Genomic DNA, 19,450 nt, shown 5'->3' with positions numbered 1-19,450 from the left:
TTTTGCCGGACTGCGTAAGTGGAGCTGGCCAAGAAGAGCAATGTCTCAGAGTGAGTGAGCGACTCTTGTTAAATAGTGTAGTGGTTAGAGATGCGGACCTGCAACCAACAGGTCCTGCGTTTGAATCTTGTCACAGTCAAAGGAAATTATGGATTTGTATCGGACAGATAAACACCTTGCTGGCCACAACGTTCAGTAGCTGCATTACATTATGCCTAAAATAAAACTGTTCATGGTTATATTGCAACTATTTCTGGTGGATTTTCAAAGTATGCATCCATGCATGCTTTTTGGGTCAATAGAGACAAAAAATTCACTGGCTACAACCTTCAGTAGCTACGTTACAGCAAGCCTAAAAAAAACTGTTCACGCTTATATTATGACTATTCCTGGGGGATTTTCGAAGTACGCATCCCTGCATGCTTTTTGGGTCAGGACAGACAAAAACTTTGCTGGCTACAATCTTCAGTAGCTAAGTTATAGAAAGCCTAATATAAAACTGGTTCCTTTTCTGTTTTTTCCAGCTACTCCACATACACAATTTTCTGGAAAAATTGTTTCCACATGATACCCTAAATTCCATTGGTATGCAATAGGAAATGTACACATGAAGCCAGATGTAAACAATCAATGTAAACATTCATTCAGGGGTGAATATAAATATTTATTTTGAATGCAAGTAATTTCATTTATTTCCTGAGTGCAAATAAAGACTGTACCAATTTCAATAAAATTAAAGTATGTTTTTAATCTTCTCCCTTTCTAGCCTCATGGCTGTTTTTTACAGTATTTTTTTATTCTTTCACAGACTGTTGTAAGAACGCTTTAGGAAACCTCTTGTGTTGGTATGAAAGTACAACTATTTTGCAGATATGAAGTACGGACAGACAATAAAAATTATATATGTAAAATGAATGAAATTTCAAGTTATGCTACAAAACCTACTTTATATGATGTTTTAATCTAGGTTGTATTTGAAGCATTTTTGGCAGCATAGATTGGGTGTTTTATTGACATCTTTCTGATCAGTCAGTTAAATGCCTTGGCATCAATCCAATCAACCCCATTTAGTGGCTAGATAGACAAGTTCTCCTACAGATGACATATGCGGATTGGGATGAAACTGTGACAGAAGCATGCAGGCTGCACAGGTGACAGTGCAATTTTAACAGCCCACTACGAGCTGAAACATTCGTGTTTATCTATTGTTCCCGCCATAGCTTTTAGCTTCCCGCTATAGCCATATCTTTCAGCTCATCCTGATCTGGATGTAGTAGATGTGTTCGGCGCAACAGGAGATAAAGAGCCTGTCTGTTTAAAAAAAAATGTATTAGGACTGGATCTAATTACAGTCTTTTAATAGTGGAAGCAAATGCTGTGTCCAGTAATGATTGAATTACCATGACCATTAATGTTATATATTAATCTACTCCAGAAGAATTAATCCAAGTAGAATTTGAAAAAAACATGTTATTTTCTAAGTGTTCAAATGATATTCACTAAAATAAAATAAATATTTCAAAACATTTCCGGATGACGTGTTTCAATACTCCAGCAAAGTGGAAGTTTTAAGGTTTTTAAGTCGGTGGCAACTCTGCACATGTTATTAGAATCTGTGTTTTAACGAAGCCTAAACACCAGGCATACAACATTTTGTAGATTAAAGAGACAGTATTATGAACTCCCATTCCTTCAGTGACTGGTTGTGCTCTCCAAGGCATGCTTCACAGATGCAATGAATGAAGGAGTTATTGCCATCCATTAGCCATTAGGCCTTCACAGTAGAGGGGAGACATGTTGATCAGTGGGTTCTCATTTCAGCGCCTCATGTCAGAAGACTGACACGTAAATCTTCCAGAATAAAGATTAAAAAAGATAAAAATCACTGTGTGTGAAATGGAAATAAAAAGTGTCTGTGTGCCAGGGCGGAGAGGAAGGTGGGAAAATTGATGAGAGGATGATGAGGGTAGGCAAGTGAAGACAGAAAGGATAAAGGACATAGTGCAGATTTAACAGTGAAGTCGTTGCCCAGAACACTAAACCTACTTATTGAATATTCTAAATGTTTTTCTGTTTTTTCTCTGAACTTGTCTACCTTACTATCCCAACTTTGTGGTATCTAATTTGTTGTTAAACTTAACTTGATCTATTTCTTGATCAGTATCTTTGGGATCCTCTTTGAGGTCCCCCTAGGTACAGAGAAGTATTTGATACACTGCCGATTTTGCAGGTTTTCCAACTTACAAAGCATGTAGAAATCTGTAATTTTTATCATAGGTACTCTTCAACTGTGAGTGATGATCTAAAAACAAAAATCCTGAAAATCACATTGTATGTTTTTTAAGTAATTAATTTGAATTTTATTGCATGACATAAGTATTTGATACATCAGAAAAGCAGAACTTAATATTTGGTACAGAAACCTTTGTTTGCAATTACAGAGATCATACGTTTCCTGTAGATCTTGACCAGGTGTGCACACACTGCAGCAGGGATTTTCGTCCACTCCTCCATGCAGACCTTTGTGATGGTAATTCTATCGATCAACACTCTTCTCCAGATCCTTCAGGTTTCGGGGCTGTCGCTGGGCAATACGGACTTTCAGCTCCAACCAAAGATTTTCTATTGGCTTCAGGTCTGGAGACTCCAGGACCTTGAGATGCTTCTTACGGAGCCACTCCATAGTTGCCCTGGCTGGGTGTTTCGGGTCATTGTCATGCTGGAAGACCCAGCCACGACCCATCTTCAACGCTTTTACTGAGGGAATGAGGTTGTTGGCTAAGATCTCGCAATGCATGGCCCCATCCATCCTCCCCTCAATACGGTGCAGTCGTCCTGTCCCCTTTGCAGAAAAGCATCCCCAAACAATGATGTTTCCACCTCCATGCTTCACGGTTGGGATGGTGTTCTTGGGGTTGTACTCATCCTTCTTCTTCCTCCAAACACGGCGAGTGGAGTTTAGACCAAAAAGCTCAATTTTTGTCTTATCAGACCACATGACCTTCTCCCATTCCTCCTTTGAAAAATCCAGATGGTCATTGGCAAACTTCAGACGGGCCTGAACATGTGCTGGCTTGAGCAGGGGGACCTTGCGTGCGCTGCTGGATTTTAAATCCATGATGGCATAGTCTGTTACTAATGGTTTTCTTTGAGATTGTGGTCCCAGCTCTCTACAGGTTATTGACCAGGTCCTGCCGTGTAGTTCTGGGCTGATCCCTCACCTTCCTCATGATCACTGATGCCCCACGAGGTGAGATCTTGCATGGAGCCCCAGACTGAGGGAGATTGACCGTCATCCATAACTTCTTCCATTTTCTAATAATTGTTGCCTTCTCGCCAAGCTGCTTGCCTATTGTCCTGTAGCCCATCCCAGCCTTGTGCAGGTCTACAATTTTATCCCTGATGTCCTTACACAGCTCTCTGGTCTTGGCCATTGTGGAGAGGTTGGAATCTGTTTGATTGAGTGTGTGGACAGGTGTCTTTTATACAGGTAATGAGTTCAAACAGGTGCAGTTAATATAGGTAATGAGTGGAGAACAGGAGGGCTTCTTAAAGAAAAACTAACAAGTCTGTGAGAGGTGATCAAATACTTATGTCATGCAATAAAATGCAAATTAATTATTTAAAAATCATACAATGTTATTTTCTGGATTTTTGTTTTAGATTACGTCTCTCACAGATGAAGTGTACCTATGATGAAAATTACAGACCTCTTTATAAGTAGGAAAGCCTGAAAAATCAGCAGTGAATCAAATACTTGTTCTCCCCACTGTATGTGTTCGGTTTGGTGTTATTTGGACTGTCTTTACATGCCGGTCTGGTTTTCCTTGATGAAACACAAAGCACAGAGTATTTTTTTGACATATTTGAGACATAGTTAAGGCCTCATGTCATCTAAGCAATCATCTCTGGGTTCAGGAGCATCAAGATCGGGAACACTCCCCCTCGAAAATAAGCCCTGGAAAGTTGTGAGCTGCTTCTTGCAAGAATGCACATTTACCCAGTAAGTAGTACTCCCGCCAGTCGTCCGTCCCCCTGAACCCGGACAGTGTTGAGCGAAAGTTCGCTGCACTTGTGGGAATCCTGGCATAGGACTGCTGCCGGACAGCTTGTGCTTGATCCCAGGCCTTAGCCTCCCAAGTGGCCCGGTGCTCTATCACTTTCGATCCTTGCTATTCCCTTCAGAGAGAACTTTAAACCAAATCAATACAACACTCCGAACCTCTTTTTTTGCTCATAACCCTGCTCTCTCCCTCTTTCATCTGCTCGAAATACTCCCCGCTGTCCCACTCTCCTTTTGAGTGCAATGCGGTAGTGTGAAAAATGTGTACTGGGTTGAGATTTTCAGACTAAACGCAGGTGAACGTGAACCGAGCCTACCTTCATGTACTGGGAACATACACAAACATACGTGTGTGCCATTATGTACGCCATTGTCTGTTGTTCTCCATTGGTAGCGAATGTGCGTGTGTTCTTAGGTCAGAAGCATGTGTGTTGGCATTAACAGCGGTGCCAGCCTTGCTGTTGACCGTAGCAGTAGCCTCTAGCTAGCTGATTAACACGTGTTTCCAATAAAAGAGGAGTCCTGCATTTATTGTGTTCCATAAACCTAAATGCCCCCAGATTTACTTTTCATTTACTTCATATGAACCAGTTTCCATTTCCATCTTGTAATGGTAACAAGGTGCCGGCGGCAGTTTTAAAGTAGGTGCCAAGAGACCAAGCAGGCCCTCAGATACACGCATACACGCAGAACATGAATTAGTGAGTTCACATGCAAGGAACATTGAGGAAAGGGTTTGTTTGGGGAAATTAGCATTTGAGATGGGCAGAACGGGTGTTGTGCAGAAGCCAGAGCATGGGGGATGTTAAAAGGGTTACGGACTGTTCTCTGTGCTCTGTGTCCAGCATTTTTCTCAATGGGATGGAAAGTGAGAGGACAAATCATCCTGTGGCACAATGCTACGTAACAACTCATCCCTCTGCCTGCTGCCCCTTTCTCTCCGCACTCATCCCTCTGCCTGCTGCCCCTTTCTTTCTCTCCCCACTCATCCCTCTGCCAGCTGCCCCTTTCTTTCTTTCCCCACTCATCCCTCTCTTTGGCTCAATGTTTCTCAGTCTCTCTGTCTGCACGGCTTCCGTCTCTGTCTTGCTGCCTCTTTCTCTCCTCTCTCCGCTTCTCTCCCTTTCCCTATAACAGAGTTTCTCTCTGCCTAGCTCTATCTCTCCCCACCTCCCCGCCAAAGTTTAAAGTAAATCCATAATTCTGTCCCAAAGACCGGGAGGGGACGGACAGTACAAGGCCCTAGCTGTGGGGCGGATGGACCTGCGAGTGCGTGTCGGTGCGCGCAAGTCTTGATTAGAGTGTCTGCCGATGTACTTAAATGTACACTAACTTGAACTTCATGGCTTTGGCAATGACTGTCGTTTCTTATTAGGAGGTGCTGACAGGCAGCCACGGCACACAGCAGCCACTGTTGATCCAGAGCCTCCTGCTGCCCTGGAAACGTATTTTATGGGAGAACACGTGTCTATACAGATGCGTGAGAGCGTTCGTGTTTAAATGCAGGAGTTTAGTCGACAAATTGGTGGATGACTAGTACTGGCACTACTGTTTCATACAAATGTGGGATTCTTTTATTTCTCCCCCAGTACCCCCCCTTCCAACCCGCACCCCACTCACTCACACACTCACTCTCTCTTTTCCACTTTTTATCCCTCCGGCTGTGTTGTGGGAGTGTTTGTGCCTGTGCCAGATCAGAAATAGACAGTAAATTACAGAGGGCCATTTGGGCTGAGTGACGACAGCCTACTACGTGTGTTTGACCTGAAAACACCCCACTGCATCCTGCCCCCATACGACTCCACACGCACGCACATGCGAACACACAACCTGTAGGTTGCCGAGCATGCTGGTTTTCCACTTTAATTATGTGGTGAAAGAAATGACCATATTCAATTGAAAATATTTCTCCAAAATCATGAATGGATTCCATAAATTGGAAGACAAAACCCATACTTTTCATTTTAAACAGTGTGTAAAGTAGGCTACATACCCACAGTCGATTTGAGTGATAAACAAGTAAATTAAATGCTTTATTTGATCTTACTGATTTCATTTAACTTTTTTTGTATGGAATGATTATCTAACTGGCTGGCAGCTACGTTTTCCTTACTAACACGTTCCATTATGAATACGGGAATAATCCCAACCGGAGGACAAAGTTACCTTGAAAGATGGTTGGCTGCAATAAAGACTAAAACATAACCCTGAAAAATAACGAAGTGAAATTCAGTCAGATATATGGCTGGAAATGCAATCAGAGCCTGTTCTCTCACTAGGGCTCAACACACACGCTCTCTCTTGGTCTCCCTGTCTCTTTGCCAGTCTCTTTCTCTGTTCTCTATACCAGCCAATTATATCTGTACCTTTACAGTATTAGCACACTTTCCTTAGATACCAAACAACATATTTACAACATGTTACTTCCTTGCACAGAAGTTCCAAAAAGGGAATCCTGAACTCACTATACCCATGTGATGCATATCCCTTCATTGTTCTCAAGAACAAATGTACTACGGTTTAAAATTCAGGTAATCGTTTGTGTGATCATTGGCATGCACCTCCACAAAGAGAGTGGAAAGAGTTTAACCAAAAGGCAGTGGAATATTTGGCTCTGAGATCCTTCATTAAGGACTCACCTTGAGAGAGTCGAAGCAGGCGATGATTTGTCCATTCTCCACCTGGCAGCTCTTGGCAGGGTGAGCAAACTTACACTCATTGTCCGGTCGAGAGCATGTACCTCTCTGAAACTCCCGGCACACCTCCAGGGTCAGCCATTTTGTGTCCCGAATCGGCGTCATATTGACCGCCATTTTGAACCAGGCAGGAGTAGTCGACCAATATTCAGGCAATAAGTGAGGTCTTGGACTGTATGTGAGTTTGAGTTTTTTTTTTCTGATGGCACTAAACTGAAGAAAACAGTATTAAAACAAGCCAATCAATAAAGTGTTTTAAAAAAATATATCCAGGTTTGTGGAGGTGAGCCCATGGACCTGGGACTCCTAGGATCTGTAGCCCATCCTTAGAGCATGTTACTGGGGCTGATTTAGACTCCTCCAGTGCCTGTCACCCAGGCTTCGGGCTGGGGGCACTGACGAAAGATTTGCTTTGTGCAGTCTGATCCAACTTTTGCCCTCCCTCTCTCTGCCTGTCTCTCTTTGTCCCTCCCTATGCCTCTCTCCTTAGCTGAACTGTCAGGCGAGATGGGTGGCGAAACTCATTATTGATCTGGTTGGCCCACGATTTGAAGAGGGACCAGGGGAGTGGAGAGGGAGGGACAGCAAGAGGACAGTCCCCTTTCACCCACACAGAAGGAATACAATCCTATATGTTGGAAGTACTGGGCATTCCGTGGGCTCCTCGTGTGGTATGACAAATCAAAACAGTTGCAGGGCATCAAGGAAGGCACTTCTGTCTGTGGAAAGGAGAAGAGAGACAATCAGCATACGAGGGAGCAAATCTGAAACACACCACAAACTGTATATCCATACAGACTGACTAATGTGTACTACACACACACAAGTTTGTTTTTCTATCCTTGTGGGTACCAAAAAAGGACCAAGATCCTAACATCTAACCCTAACTCTAAACCAAACCTGCAATACATAAACCTAAAAGTAACCCCTGTTCTACCAGTATGCCAAATTGTCATATACCAAATTCCTCCAAGTGGGGAGCAATTTTTCAGGACTATCTTTGTGGCACACTACCGTTTTATGTGCGTGTGTACACACACCTGGATCATACACAGAAATACACAGTATTATTATTTTAGTCACAGACATTGTTTCCTTTTAGCAAATAATAACATAAAAATGACATGCATCTATAAACGAAACTTCACCATCCAAACCGAATGCTTAACTATATTAAAAATATTATGTGAAAATATACTGATGCATCAATATGATTTAAAATTCCAAAATTATATAAACAATTTACTATATATAATTGACTATAAATATGTTTTTGTTTGGCAAGTCCAAAAGTCAGAGGCAGTAGGGATGTTTTCATAGTAAGTGCTACATTTAAAATGTTCCATTCCTGGTAAGCATTTAAGTAAATGTATGTCAGGTAATACATTAAAAAGTACTTTGTTTCTTTAGAAGTCAAAGTTCTCAAAAATAAAAACATTAAACTAAAGCACAAATATCCCACAAAAACATTATAATTCATAGTATTTTTACATTCACTCATCAGCCACTTTAACATGAATAACAAAACAGTGAATCATGTTACTGTAAGTTAATATATAAAGCATGCAGACAGGCTAAAAAGTTTTGTTGTTGTTCGACCATGATTATTCAAGCAACTTCTTCTGTGGTGTGATTGTAGGTGCTAGACGTGGTGGTTCCAGCATCTCAGAAATGACTTGCTATGAAACCACTTGTTAGTATACTTAGTTAAAATTGGAGCCAACTTACACACAAAGGATTTCCAATACTTTTGTGCTGTAATAAGTGACACATTTTTGTGCTGTAATAATTTAAGCACATTTTATTTCTTTGACCCTCTTTCTCTTTTGAAACTCCTTTTCATTTCAGATGGCTACACCACAGAAAAAGGTTACAGAAACGTTTTACTTTTTTATTCATTTTTTACAGGAAAGAAACCTGACAAAGATTGTAAACTGTAAAATGTACCTGATTTGGGAAGCTATTTCGTTAATAATTTGTCTCTATATGAAATTTCAGTTCACAAGAAATGCTGCTAGGAGCTCCCTGCACTTCATTCTTTAAAATATAATGTTTCAACTTTTCTGTTTTCAAGTACTTAAAATGTTTTTTTACCAGAAACAAAAATCGGCCCCAAATATCGGTCATCGGTCTCCTAGATCACTAATAATCGTTATCAGCCCCTAATATAAAAATAACTTTGGTCGACCCCTAATATAAATATAGAAAATATATGTAGGGAAAATATTTTTACTTTTTACAAACAATGCCAATCAGAGTTTTTGTAGTACTTACAGTAACTGGCCAATTGTAACCATTTGACTTGTGTTACATTTTGCACTCTTTGTGCACTCTCTCCCTCTCTCGCTCCTACAGTAGGAACTAACATCAACTGAAAGCCTCTTTAAATGGAAAACCAAATCAAAATCACCACACAGCCAGACATGGCCAATTTATAATAAAAAAGGTAGAGGGGGGGTGTTTGTCAGGGAGCATCACCCTGCCCCTGTCCCATTCTTGCTGAAACAGTGTGACCTGGGAGGGAACCAATCAGGCAGGACTACTGCTGCAGTAACAATCTGGGCTGAGGGCCATGTCGGAGAAGAGAACCTAGACGAGGTCACCTCGTCAGAACAGAGAGAGGGAGGGAGAGAAAGGGGCATACAGGCAAACAGAAATACTGAAAATTAAGAGGGAGGGAGGAAGGCAGACAGACAGAAATAAAGAGAAATAAAGAATCGGAGGGAGGAAGAGAGGCAATGAGTTGCCATATTGAAAACTATTTGCCCTGATGCAGTCACGACTCAACTGTTGGTAACACGTGACAGATTGTATTTCTACTAGATCTTCCTACCACTATAAATCCCCCTCCTACCCACCAAGTTATTGCACTCTCCACCAACCCCTACAGTCATATATGAAAGTACACTCCCTGGAAAGTTGAAGTGTTTGTCATGTATTTGGAAACATGGATATTTGAGCAAAATTCCAACCACATAAATGTACCCAATTTAACAAATCACACTAAAATAAACATAAATGCAAGCTTAGATTCACATCACAAAAAATGGCCCAAATTACAAAACAGCTGCAGATGATCAGCATATCATTAGAGAGCAGCTTGGGAGACTCTAAACTACCATAAAGATTAGAAACTTAGTCTGGTTTATTTTTTTCATTAAGGTGTCCATCATGACTCTTTCTCGACTAAAAGTGCTGTTTCATTCCAAACAATTAATCACTAGTAACTAGTGAGTGGTCGCGAGATAAGGAGACCTTTTATGGATTTATTGAAATGGCCTTAACGTTATTGCTATCAATACTGCGTGCAGTTGTCTTTTTGGATCGGGGCCACGTAAGACTTTTGATATTAAATTGAGGGCCACATTTGTTTTGTAGTTTCTTCATCATTAATGATTTGCTGGCTAGAAAAGGACAATAATTAAAAACTTTAGACAGAAGGTACATTATAATGTCTAAATCATTTTCAGAAAATTCAAATGTATAAGGATGGGCTGGTGAGTTATGTTTTACTTCCCCTCAAAACTATTATATTACAATATGCGGGCCTGATGGAATTGCACCGCAGGCCGGATTCAGCCCGTAGACCTTAGGTTGCACACCCGTGGGAACCCCTGGGAACTTCGCAAGCCATGACATTAATGTGACATTAAACGTGATATAAAAGCTGACCTAAGCAAATTCTAATTGTGGAATAAACAAACAACTTGCTCTAATTAAATTACAGATCTCCCCGGATTAATTAATGTTTGTAGATAAACCTCTCAAGCGATGCTGATGCATTTGGTTTGGGAATTATTTAACAGAGAAGTATTTGGTAGTGGCTAACCATCCATCAGAAAAGTTAATGTTTATAGGCCCCCAATCTAGCCACATTTAAGCCTAAACTTCAATGTACAATACCTTGAAAAGATTTGACTGATAACATTTTCCCTTAAATTAACACTTACTAATTACTATGTAACTGCTATGTGAAAACATTAACTACTGTATTAACAACATGTTATACCACAGGAATTACATCATAATTACAATAGAATAATGATTTATTGGTAAAGGTTATTACACTTGTGGAAAAACAAGAGGTAATCACAAAACATCTTGTAGGATGTTATTCCAACACATGCATTTATTTAATTCCAAGTTGAGCACTGTCCACAGTTCAATCATGAATTGGCATATGCTTGAAATCGAACGATCCATCTATTTATCAACAAGTCACTCAGGATAAGAGTGTTAGCTAATTTTCTTAAAAATATATCATAGGACATGGATATCTGTAAAATACCCCAAAACACTATAAAGTAATTAGGCTGATAGGCTTTTGTCAGAATATTCTGTTGCAACAATAATCACTTCGCTAAACCTACTTCTGAAATGCTCAATTTCCGAGACATGTTTGCAGAGCCATTTTCCCAGAACCTTGGGAAATAGTTTAGAATTGCAGAATATTTGCTTTAAAATACATTTTTCTATCAGCTTCTTGGAGAATGTCAAGAAATTGATATGAAGATCAATTAGATATGATATGAAGGAGCCTCTAAAATGTGTCTGTTCTGTGGGAACAGAACAGACTAAAATGTGTCTTCAACATTTGCTTCTACTCCACTGGCCACGCCCCCTGACCAAACCCACCGCCAAAGCCTCCTTTTGATACAGAAAAAACCCTGGGTGGGTGTATGGTAACATATCATGCCAAGATCAAGACATATTCGAGGCCTTCAGAAGAAATATTTTTGATGCTCATAATTGGAAATGGTTATAAAGCCATTTCCAACTATTTGATGTACAACCCCATTTCCAGAAAAGTTGGGATGCTGTGTAGAATGTAAAGAAAAACAGAATGCAATGATGTGCAAATCATTTAAACACTATTTTCAATATAAAATAGTACAAACACAGCATATAAAATTTTCACTCTGAGAAATCTGAGAAATACAGCTCAGGAACATAAAGACCACTGCACCTTTTTCTTTCCTTTCCAAAAGAGTCGAAAAGGAAGGTTTTGAGTGAGGAACTGACTGACTGACTCACTCACTGAAACACTCACTGAAACACTCACTCACTCACTCTCACTCACTCACACTCACTCACTCACACTCACTCACTCACACTCACTCACTCACTCACTCACACTCACTCACTCACTCACACTCACACACTCACTCACACACTCACTCACACACTCACTCACTCACACTCACTCACTCACTCACTCACTCACACTCACACTCACTCACTCACTCACTCACACTCACTCACTCACACTCACTCACTCACTCACTCTCACTCACTCACTCACACTCACTCACTCACACACTCACTCACTCACTCACTCACTAACTCACACACTCACTCACTCACACACTAACTCACACACTCACTAACTCACACACTCACTAACTCACACACTCACTAACTCACACACTAACTCACACACTCACTAACTCACTAACTCACACACTCACGTTACAGTTTTTTACAGTCGCTAGGACACATTTCCCAATACTTAGGTCACATTTTCAAAACTCTTCACACAGTTCTCCAAACCAACTTTCAGCTTGGCACAGCAGTTCATTTCACTTTCAAAATGCACTAATACTACCAAATCACTTCATACATGTCTCAAATCAACTAATTCTTCCAGAACACTAGCAAAGGTTGACAGACAACAAACACACTTTTTCACCAACAAAACAATGACCTAAAAAACACTAACAACAGGTAGCATTTTACAATGTTTTCTTGTGTAAAACAAGGACACATCTCTGTTTATAATTCATAATTCATATGTTACTGGAATTAATCAGAGATGATGCAGAAAGCCACAATATGTTTTATGTCTTTTATACATACATTTTTTTGCACTGAGTAATTCCAAAATACAAGAATTTGTATACACACCATCCACTGATACAGATACAATAGTAATGCTAATCTACTCGGTCTTCTCCATTTGGCCACAGGTTCTCATCCACATCACATCTTATGTCATCTAGGGCAATACACCTAGGAAAGAATCTTTTGGCATGCCTGATCCATCCCTGACAATCTTCTGCTGATATGTCCAGGCATCCAGCATTCAGGGAAAATAATTCCTCTATGGGTTTGAGGAATGGAGAGTAAGGTGGGAGGAAAAGTGACACCATTCTGGGATGGGCTGCAAACCACTTGGTGACTGCACGGGAGTGGTGAAATGCCACATTGTCCCATACAATTATAAATGTTGGCTGATTTCTTCTCTCCATCCCTTTCCTCACCTAGCACAACCCTTCCATAGAGGTCATGCAGGAACGCAAGGAGACGTTCAGTGTTGTATGGCCCAATTAGTGGTTCGTGAAACAGCAGTCCATCAGTGGATATTGCTGCGCACATTGTGATGTTGGCACCCCTCTGTCCCGGGACATCCACTGTGGCTCTCTTCCCAATCATGTTCAGAGTTCCTCTCAAAAGACACAGTGTACAACTGTTTCATCCTTACCTGATGTTGTTTCAGGACTCTACAAATAGTTGTTATGCTTACACGAATCTCAGTGAGTTTTATGCCATTGTTTCTGATGACCACATCAACAATGGCAGTTTCCTGCACATCAGTGAACATCCTTCCTCTCCCACCTGTGTGAGGTAACCATTGAGTCCTAAGCAGATATGCGAAAGCAATTACACACAAGTCTATTTACTTCTGCAATGTGCAACTCAGTCAAATGCCCTTGTAGAATACAAGTTACCTGTTGGTTTGCCGGAAAACTCTAACAAAAGATGCCACTGTTGAGTGTTGCAGATTTGGCTGCACTCTCTGACCAGCCTTTCTCATTGAGAGACCATGATTTACTACATGATCAATTACAGTAGCTCTGATCTCATCTGAGACTACAGCTCTTGATCGTCCTCTTATTCTTCTTCCACCACGCATACTTATTCCTCGCCCCCTCCCAGCCACACTTCTTCCTCTTTCAGCCTATTTCTGGCTGGGTCCATTTTCTGTCTGGGTCCACATCACAATGCAAAACTACTCAGCAGTTGTCTCCTTTTGCAATGAAATTGAAAGAGTAACAACTGTGTAGATGTTCATCTACAATGAGAATCAGCTGTGGTTGGTCCAATTGTTTTTATAGCATCTAATTTTAAGATTTAAAATATATTTCATTAAAATGTTAGAATTGCAGCAAATTGCTGTCTTATTCAGTTTTGTATTATGTTATTGTTTTGAACTTAAGTTTAACAGTTTTGAAAACAGTATGCAAGCATGTGCAAATTTGCTTGTACACAGAGTTTTGGCGGTTGTTGTGTCTAAGTGAGAAAATACTGAATGTAATTTGAAAGATGTAGTCATTGAATGCATTTTGTGCCAAAGCAATGATAATTGATCCTCAGTTTAGCCCACTTATACTTCTGTTGTGCTCAGTGTGAAGAGTTTTGAAAAAGTGACCTAAGTATTGGGAAATGTGTCCTAGCGACTGTAAAAAACTGTAAATAGCATAGTGGTTAGAGACGTGGGCTACGGAACAGCAGGTCCCACGTTCAACTCCTGTAAACATCACGACAAATTATGCCTGAGGTTCAGGACAGATAGAAACTTCGCTGGCTAAATCCTTCAGTAGCTATGTAATAGGAAGCCTAAAAAAAAACAGTTCTGGTGAATATTAGGATTTGTTCAGGACAGAGAAATACTTCACTGCCTACACGATTCTCTCATCTTTTCACTTAACAAATAAGTCAGTTATCATCACCTATATTGATAGATACTGTATCAATTTAATTCCCTGTTAATACGGCCAGCTGCAAATTATGATTTGTTCAGGATAGACAAAAACGTCACTGGCTACAGTAGCTACGGGAAGCCTAAATTGAAACTTTTTACTGTAGTGATGGCCGAACGAGGCTTCATGAGAGTTATTGTAGCAGCAGGATATTATGCTGGCAGCACTCAGATTTTCATTATCACAATAAAAGCCATCATTTACATTTATAGGGCCATATAGTAAAAAAGAACATACAAGAACAACACTGGAACGGACATTAAACATAAAATGACTATTACCAAGAACTGGAAGTCCCTCCAAATTGGATGAAAAGACGAGAAAAAACTGGTCAGGGAGGCTTCCAATAGGCCTACAGCAACATTAAAGAAATTGCAGGAATTTCTGGCAAGTACTGACTGTGTTCTACATGTGACAACAATCTCCCGTATTCTTCATATGATTTGGCTATGGGGTAGGGTGGCAAGACGGAAGCCTTTTCTAACAAAGAAAAACATCCAAGCCAGGTTGAAGTTTGCAAAAACAAACATCAAGTCCCCCAAAAGCATGTGGGAAAATGTGCCATGGTTTGATGAAACCAAGGTTGAACTTTTTGGCCATAATTCCAAAAGGAATGTTTGGCGCAAAAACAACACTGTACATCACCCAAAGAACACCATACCCACAATGAATCATGGTGGTGGCAGCATTGTGCTTTCGGGCTGTTTTTCTTCAGCTGGAACCGGGGCCTTGGGTGGAGGGAATTATGAACAGTTCCAAATACCAGGCAATTTTGTCACAAAACCTTCAGGCGTCCGTCAGAAAGCTGAAGATGAAGAGTAGGAAAACCTTTTAGCACGACAACGACCCAAAGCACACATCCAAATCCACAAAAGCATGCCTTCACCAGATGAAGATTAATGTTTTGGAATGGCCTGACCTGAATCCAATTGAACATGTATGTATATATACACTCACCTAAAGGATTATTAGGAACACCATACTAATACTGTGTTTGACCCCCTTTCGCCTTCAGGAATGCCTTAATTCTACGTGACATTCATTCAACAAGGTGCTGAAAGCATTCTTTAGAAATGTTGGCCCATATTGATAGGATAGCATCTTGCAGTTGATGGAGATTTGTGGGATGCACATCCAGGGCACGAAGCTCCCGTTCCACCACATCCCAAAGATGCTCTATTGAGATCTGGTGACTGTGGGGGCCATTTCAGTACAGTGAACTCATTGTCATGTTCAATAAACCAATTTGAAATGATTCAAGCTTTGTGACATGGTGCATTATCTTGCTGGAAGTAGCCATCAGAGGATGGGTACATGGTGGTCATAAAGGGATGGACATGGTCAGAAACAATGCTCAGGTAGGCCGTGGCATTTAAACGATGCCCAATTGGCACTAAGGGGTCTAAAGTGTGCCAAGAAAACATCCCCCACACAATTACACCACCACCAGCAGCCTGCACAGTGGTAACAAGGCATGATGGATCCATGTTCCTGTTCTGTTTACGCCAAATTCTGACTCTACCATCTGAATGTCTCAACAGAAATCGAGACTCATCAGAGCAGGCAACATTCTTCCAGTCTTCAACTGTCCAATTTTCGTGCAAATTGTAGCCTCTTTTTCATATTTGTAGTGGAGATGAGTGGTACCCGGTGGGGTCTTCTGCTGTTGTAGCCCATCCGCCTCAAGCTTGTGCGTGTTGTGGCTTCACAAATGCTTTGCTGCATACCTCGGTTGTAACAAGTGGTTATTTCAGTCAAAGTTGCTCTTCTATCAGCTTGAATCAGTCGGCCCATTCTCCTCTGACCTCTAGCATCAACAAGGCATTTTCCCCAACAGGACTGCCGCATACTGGATGTTTTTCCCTTTTTACACCATTCTTTGTAAACCAGAGGTGGGGGACTCGAGTCACATGACTTGACTCAAGTCTGACTCGAGTCACAATTTTCAGGACTTGTGACTTGCTTGATTAAAGTATGAAAATGACTTGACTTGACTTTGACTTGAGAACAAGTTACTTGAGACTCGACTTGACTTGAAGTGGAAGAATCACAATGACTTGAACTTATAATAAACAAACAGCAATAAAATTATTTAATATGTTGTGACATCAGCACCACTAATCAGCAAACATGGCAGACAGTAACGTTAGTCGAACTCCACAAATAGTATCGTTTGGATACAAGGACTTTGAACTGGACCGTGTGAATAAAAAAAGATTTGCCAGATGCAGAATATGCAACAACGTCAAATTTCATTTCTTATTTTAAGAACCACAAGGAAAGGTAAGAAAGTAATCTCTTTATATTCAGTTTCACTAAGATCTATAACAATTAAGTTACTAATGTAATGAATTAATCTTTTGTTTGTCAGAATTTGGCCTTGGTTGCATATTATGTTTGTTTTTTTTTTTTCTTGTTAGAAATGTGACCATTATCATTACTGTATACGTCTGGTAAATAGATGTAAGGGAATTTGACTATAACAGTGGCATAGCCTGAATTTTAATGTTGATGGGCATCTTGAAATGAGCGGGCATGTATATTATTACACGTAGGCTATAATGTCTGTATTAAATGTGGGCTTCTTCAATTGTTTGTGGACTGCGTGTGGAAACTAAAAAGCATTGTGCTTACACCATAACAGTTAACTTTACTGCATGAAAGGCTAACATGGAGGCGCCGATGTGATTACTAGCACCTAAACATTTCAAAGAGGTTTTTTATTTTACTCATATAGACAAGAATAATTACAGCGTAATTACATATTTGGCAGTTTTTCAGTCACAATAATTAGTTTATAAGGTTGTTATTATTAGCCCTTATTACATGGATTGGCTGAATTCCAGTGCAGAATGCGTGTTATTTCTTGATAACAGATCGTTGCCATGAAAAACAGCGCGTTACTATGGACGCAGCAGGATTCTAACCAGAGACGGAACGGACTATTTTCTTTAGAGGAAGCAATACAATCGTTTTTAAATCAATAAATTCCTTTTTTTAATCAATATTTTGTGTCAAATTATTGATTTATTTGGTAGGAAGCCATGTAATAAGCGGGATAAGGTATAGTGAGGCGGTTGTTATAGCGAATACAACCCCTTCAGGCTGATTCAAGATCCCTCCGCTTTGTCCCCCCAAAAAATTGTACCACGGAGGAGAAAAATATTTGATTTTGAAATCGAGCTTCGCACCGAGCGCACGTCAGAAACAGAGGACAGTGTGTGTGTGTGTTCATCTCTTTAGTACTGTGACTTGACTTGACTTGAAACTTATAAGGACTCGACTTGACTTGCTTAGGGTGAACCCTTGACTTGACTTGACTTGCTTGATTTATCTGAACTGTGACTTGAGACTTGACTCGAGACTTGATGGTTAAGACTTGAGACTTGCTTGGACTTGTGTGACTTGTCCCCATCTCTGTTGTAAACCCTAGAAATGGTTGTGCGTGAAAATCCCAGTAACTGAGCAGATTGTGAAATACTCAGACTTGCCCGTCTGGCACCAACAACCATGCCATGCTCAAAATTGCTTAAATCACCTTTCTTTCCCATTCTGACATTCAGTTTGGAGTTCAGGAGATTGTCTTGACCAGGACCACACCCCTAAATGCATTGAACTAACTGCCATGTGATAGGTTGATTAGATAATTGCATTAATGAGAAATCGAACAGGTGTTCCTAATAATCCTTTAGGTGAGTGTATATATACACATTTTCTACCGCTTTAATGTAATACAATCACTTTTTTGGCTTAGCCATGGCCAATACAAAGTGTACAAAATATTTTTGGAAAATATAGTAGTTATATTCTAGCCACCCAACCAACCACACCGACATTTTTTTTTTCTTCCCACGGCTGAATCTAGTTGTCTAACCCTGCACTGAAAAGTTGTCAGGAGATCTCTGTTAAAACCTGTAAGGGAGTGAATCATCACAACTACAAGGAGGTGTGATAGTCAAACCCCCTCTCACTGATCCATCCCTCATTCTCCCTCTCAATATCTCTCTCCCCCTTCCTCCCCTTCTCCTCACATGCCCTGGCCTGTGTGTTCTCACTGGTACCGCCCTCTCTCCCAGACCTGCAGCCCTTCTATCAGAGATCCACTAGTTCATATACACAACAAATGTGTCATTACATGTGGGAACCTGGAGACCGGCTTTACACAGCTGGGTGCTGCCCTACCGACTGAGAGAAATCACAGTGTGGTAAAACACACAAGCAAACACAATCAAATGCTTTGCTCACATAAACAACTGTGAGCCAAGGTGTTTGGAGGAGTCAGACACGACCGAAGCCAGAAAGACACTGCCTGGTTGGCCAGCTGCTATTCAACCCCATGTGAAATGGTTTTGAGATTACAGACACTCAACAGCACCACTTTTTAAATAGTGCCAAATAGAGGTTCCTCAGCTGGTGACCAAAGGGGTTTTGCTGAACCATTTTTGAAGGATAAATTAGTAACTATGATCCTTAGTTCCTCGGCTAAAAGTTCTGCTGTGGTTATAGCTGTTCCACTATGGTAACATACCTTTTTGTGGCTATATAGTATCCTTTTTTTTAATCACTGTTCAGATAGATATATTATACTTAATACTTGTACATATATTATGCTTAACATTTGTACATTTTCTAACATAACATAATTACAAAAGTGTTTTCTAATGATCAAGTAGACTTTTAAAATGATGCAAACACAACGTGCCATTGGAACACAGGAGTCATGGTTGCTGATAAAGCAACAAACCTGTTTCCAAAAGTTTGGACGTGGTGTAAAAAAAAGAAAAAAAAAGAATCCAGTGTACAAATCATTGAACCCCCATATTTCATAGAAAGTAGTACATAGACAACAATATCAAATGTTGCAACTGAGAATGTAAATGTTTCTTGAAAAAATATATGCCCATTCAGCAGACCCTGAACAGTGGAGCATC

The 19,450-nt window shown here is 40.4% G+C and overlaps 1 protein-coding gene across 7 annotated transcripts in view; it reads right to left on the bottom strand.

Annotated features, from left to right (window-relative positions):
* Nucleotides 1-19,450, bottom strand: part of LOC105007991 (muscleblind-like protein 1) — a 138,292-nt gene that overhangs the window by 72,504 nt on the left and 46,338 nt on the right. For all 7 annotated transcript variants that reach the window (XM_020049429.3, XM_020049427.3, XM_013138852.4 and 4 more), the window contains one exon: nt 6,703-7,478. In XM_020049429.3, coding sequence (XP_019904988.2) covers nt 6,703-6,876 — 174 coding nt within the window. In that variant the 5' untranslated portion in view covers nt 6,877-7,478. The remainder of the gene's footprint in view (nt 1-6,702; nt 7,479-19,450) is intronic.

The sequence above is a fragment of the Esox lucius genome, chromosome 1 (assembly GCF_011004845.1).
Source record: "Esox lucius isolate fEsoLuc1 chromosome 1, fEsoLuc1.pri, whole genome shotgun sequence".
NCBI classification, from domain to species: domain Eukaryota; kingdom Metazoa; phylum Chordata; class Actinopteri; order Esociformes; family Esocidae; genus Esox; species Esox lucius.
The sequence above is the reverse complement of the archived record's forward strand: the minus strand, read 5'-3'. Positions and strand labels throughout refer to the sequence as shown.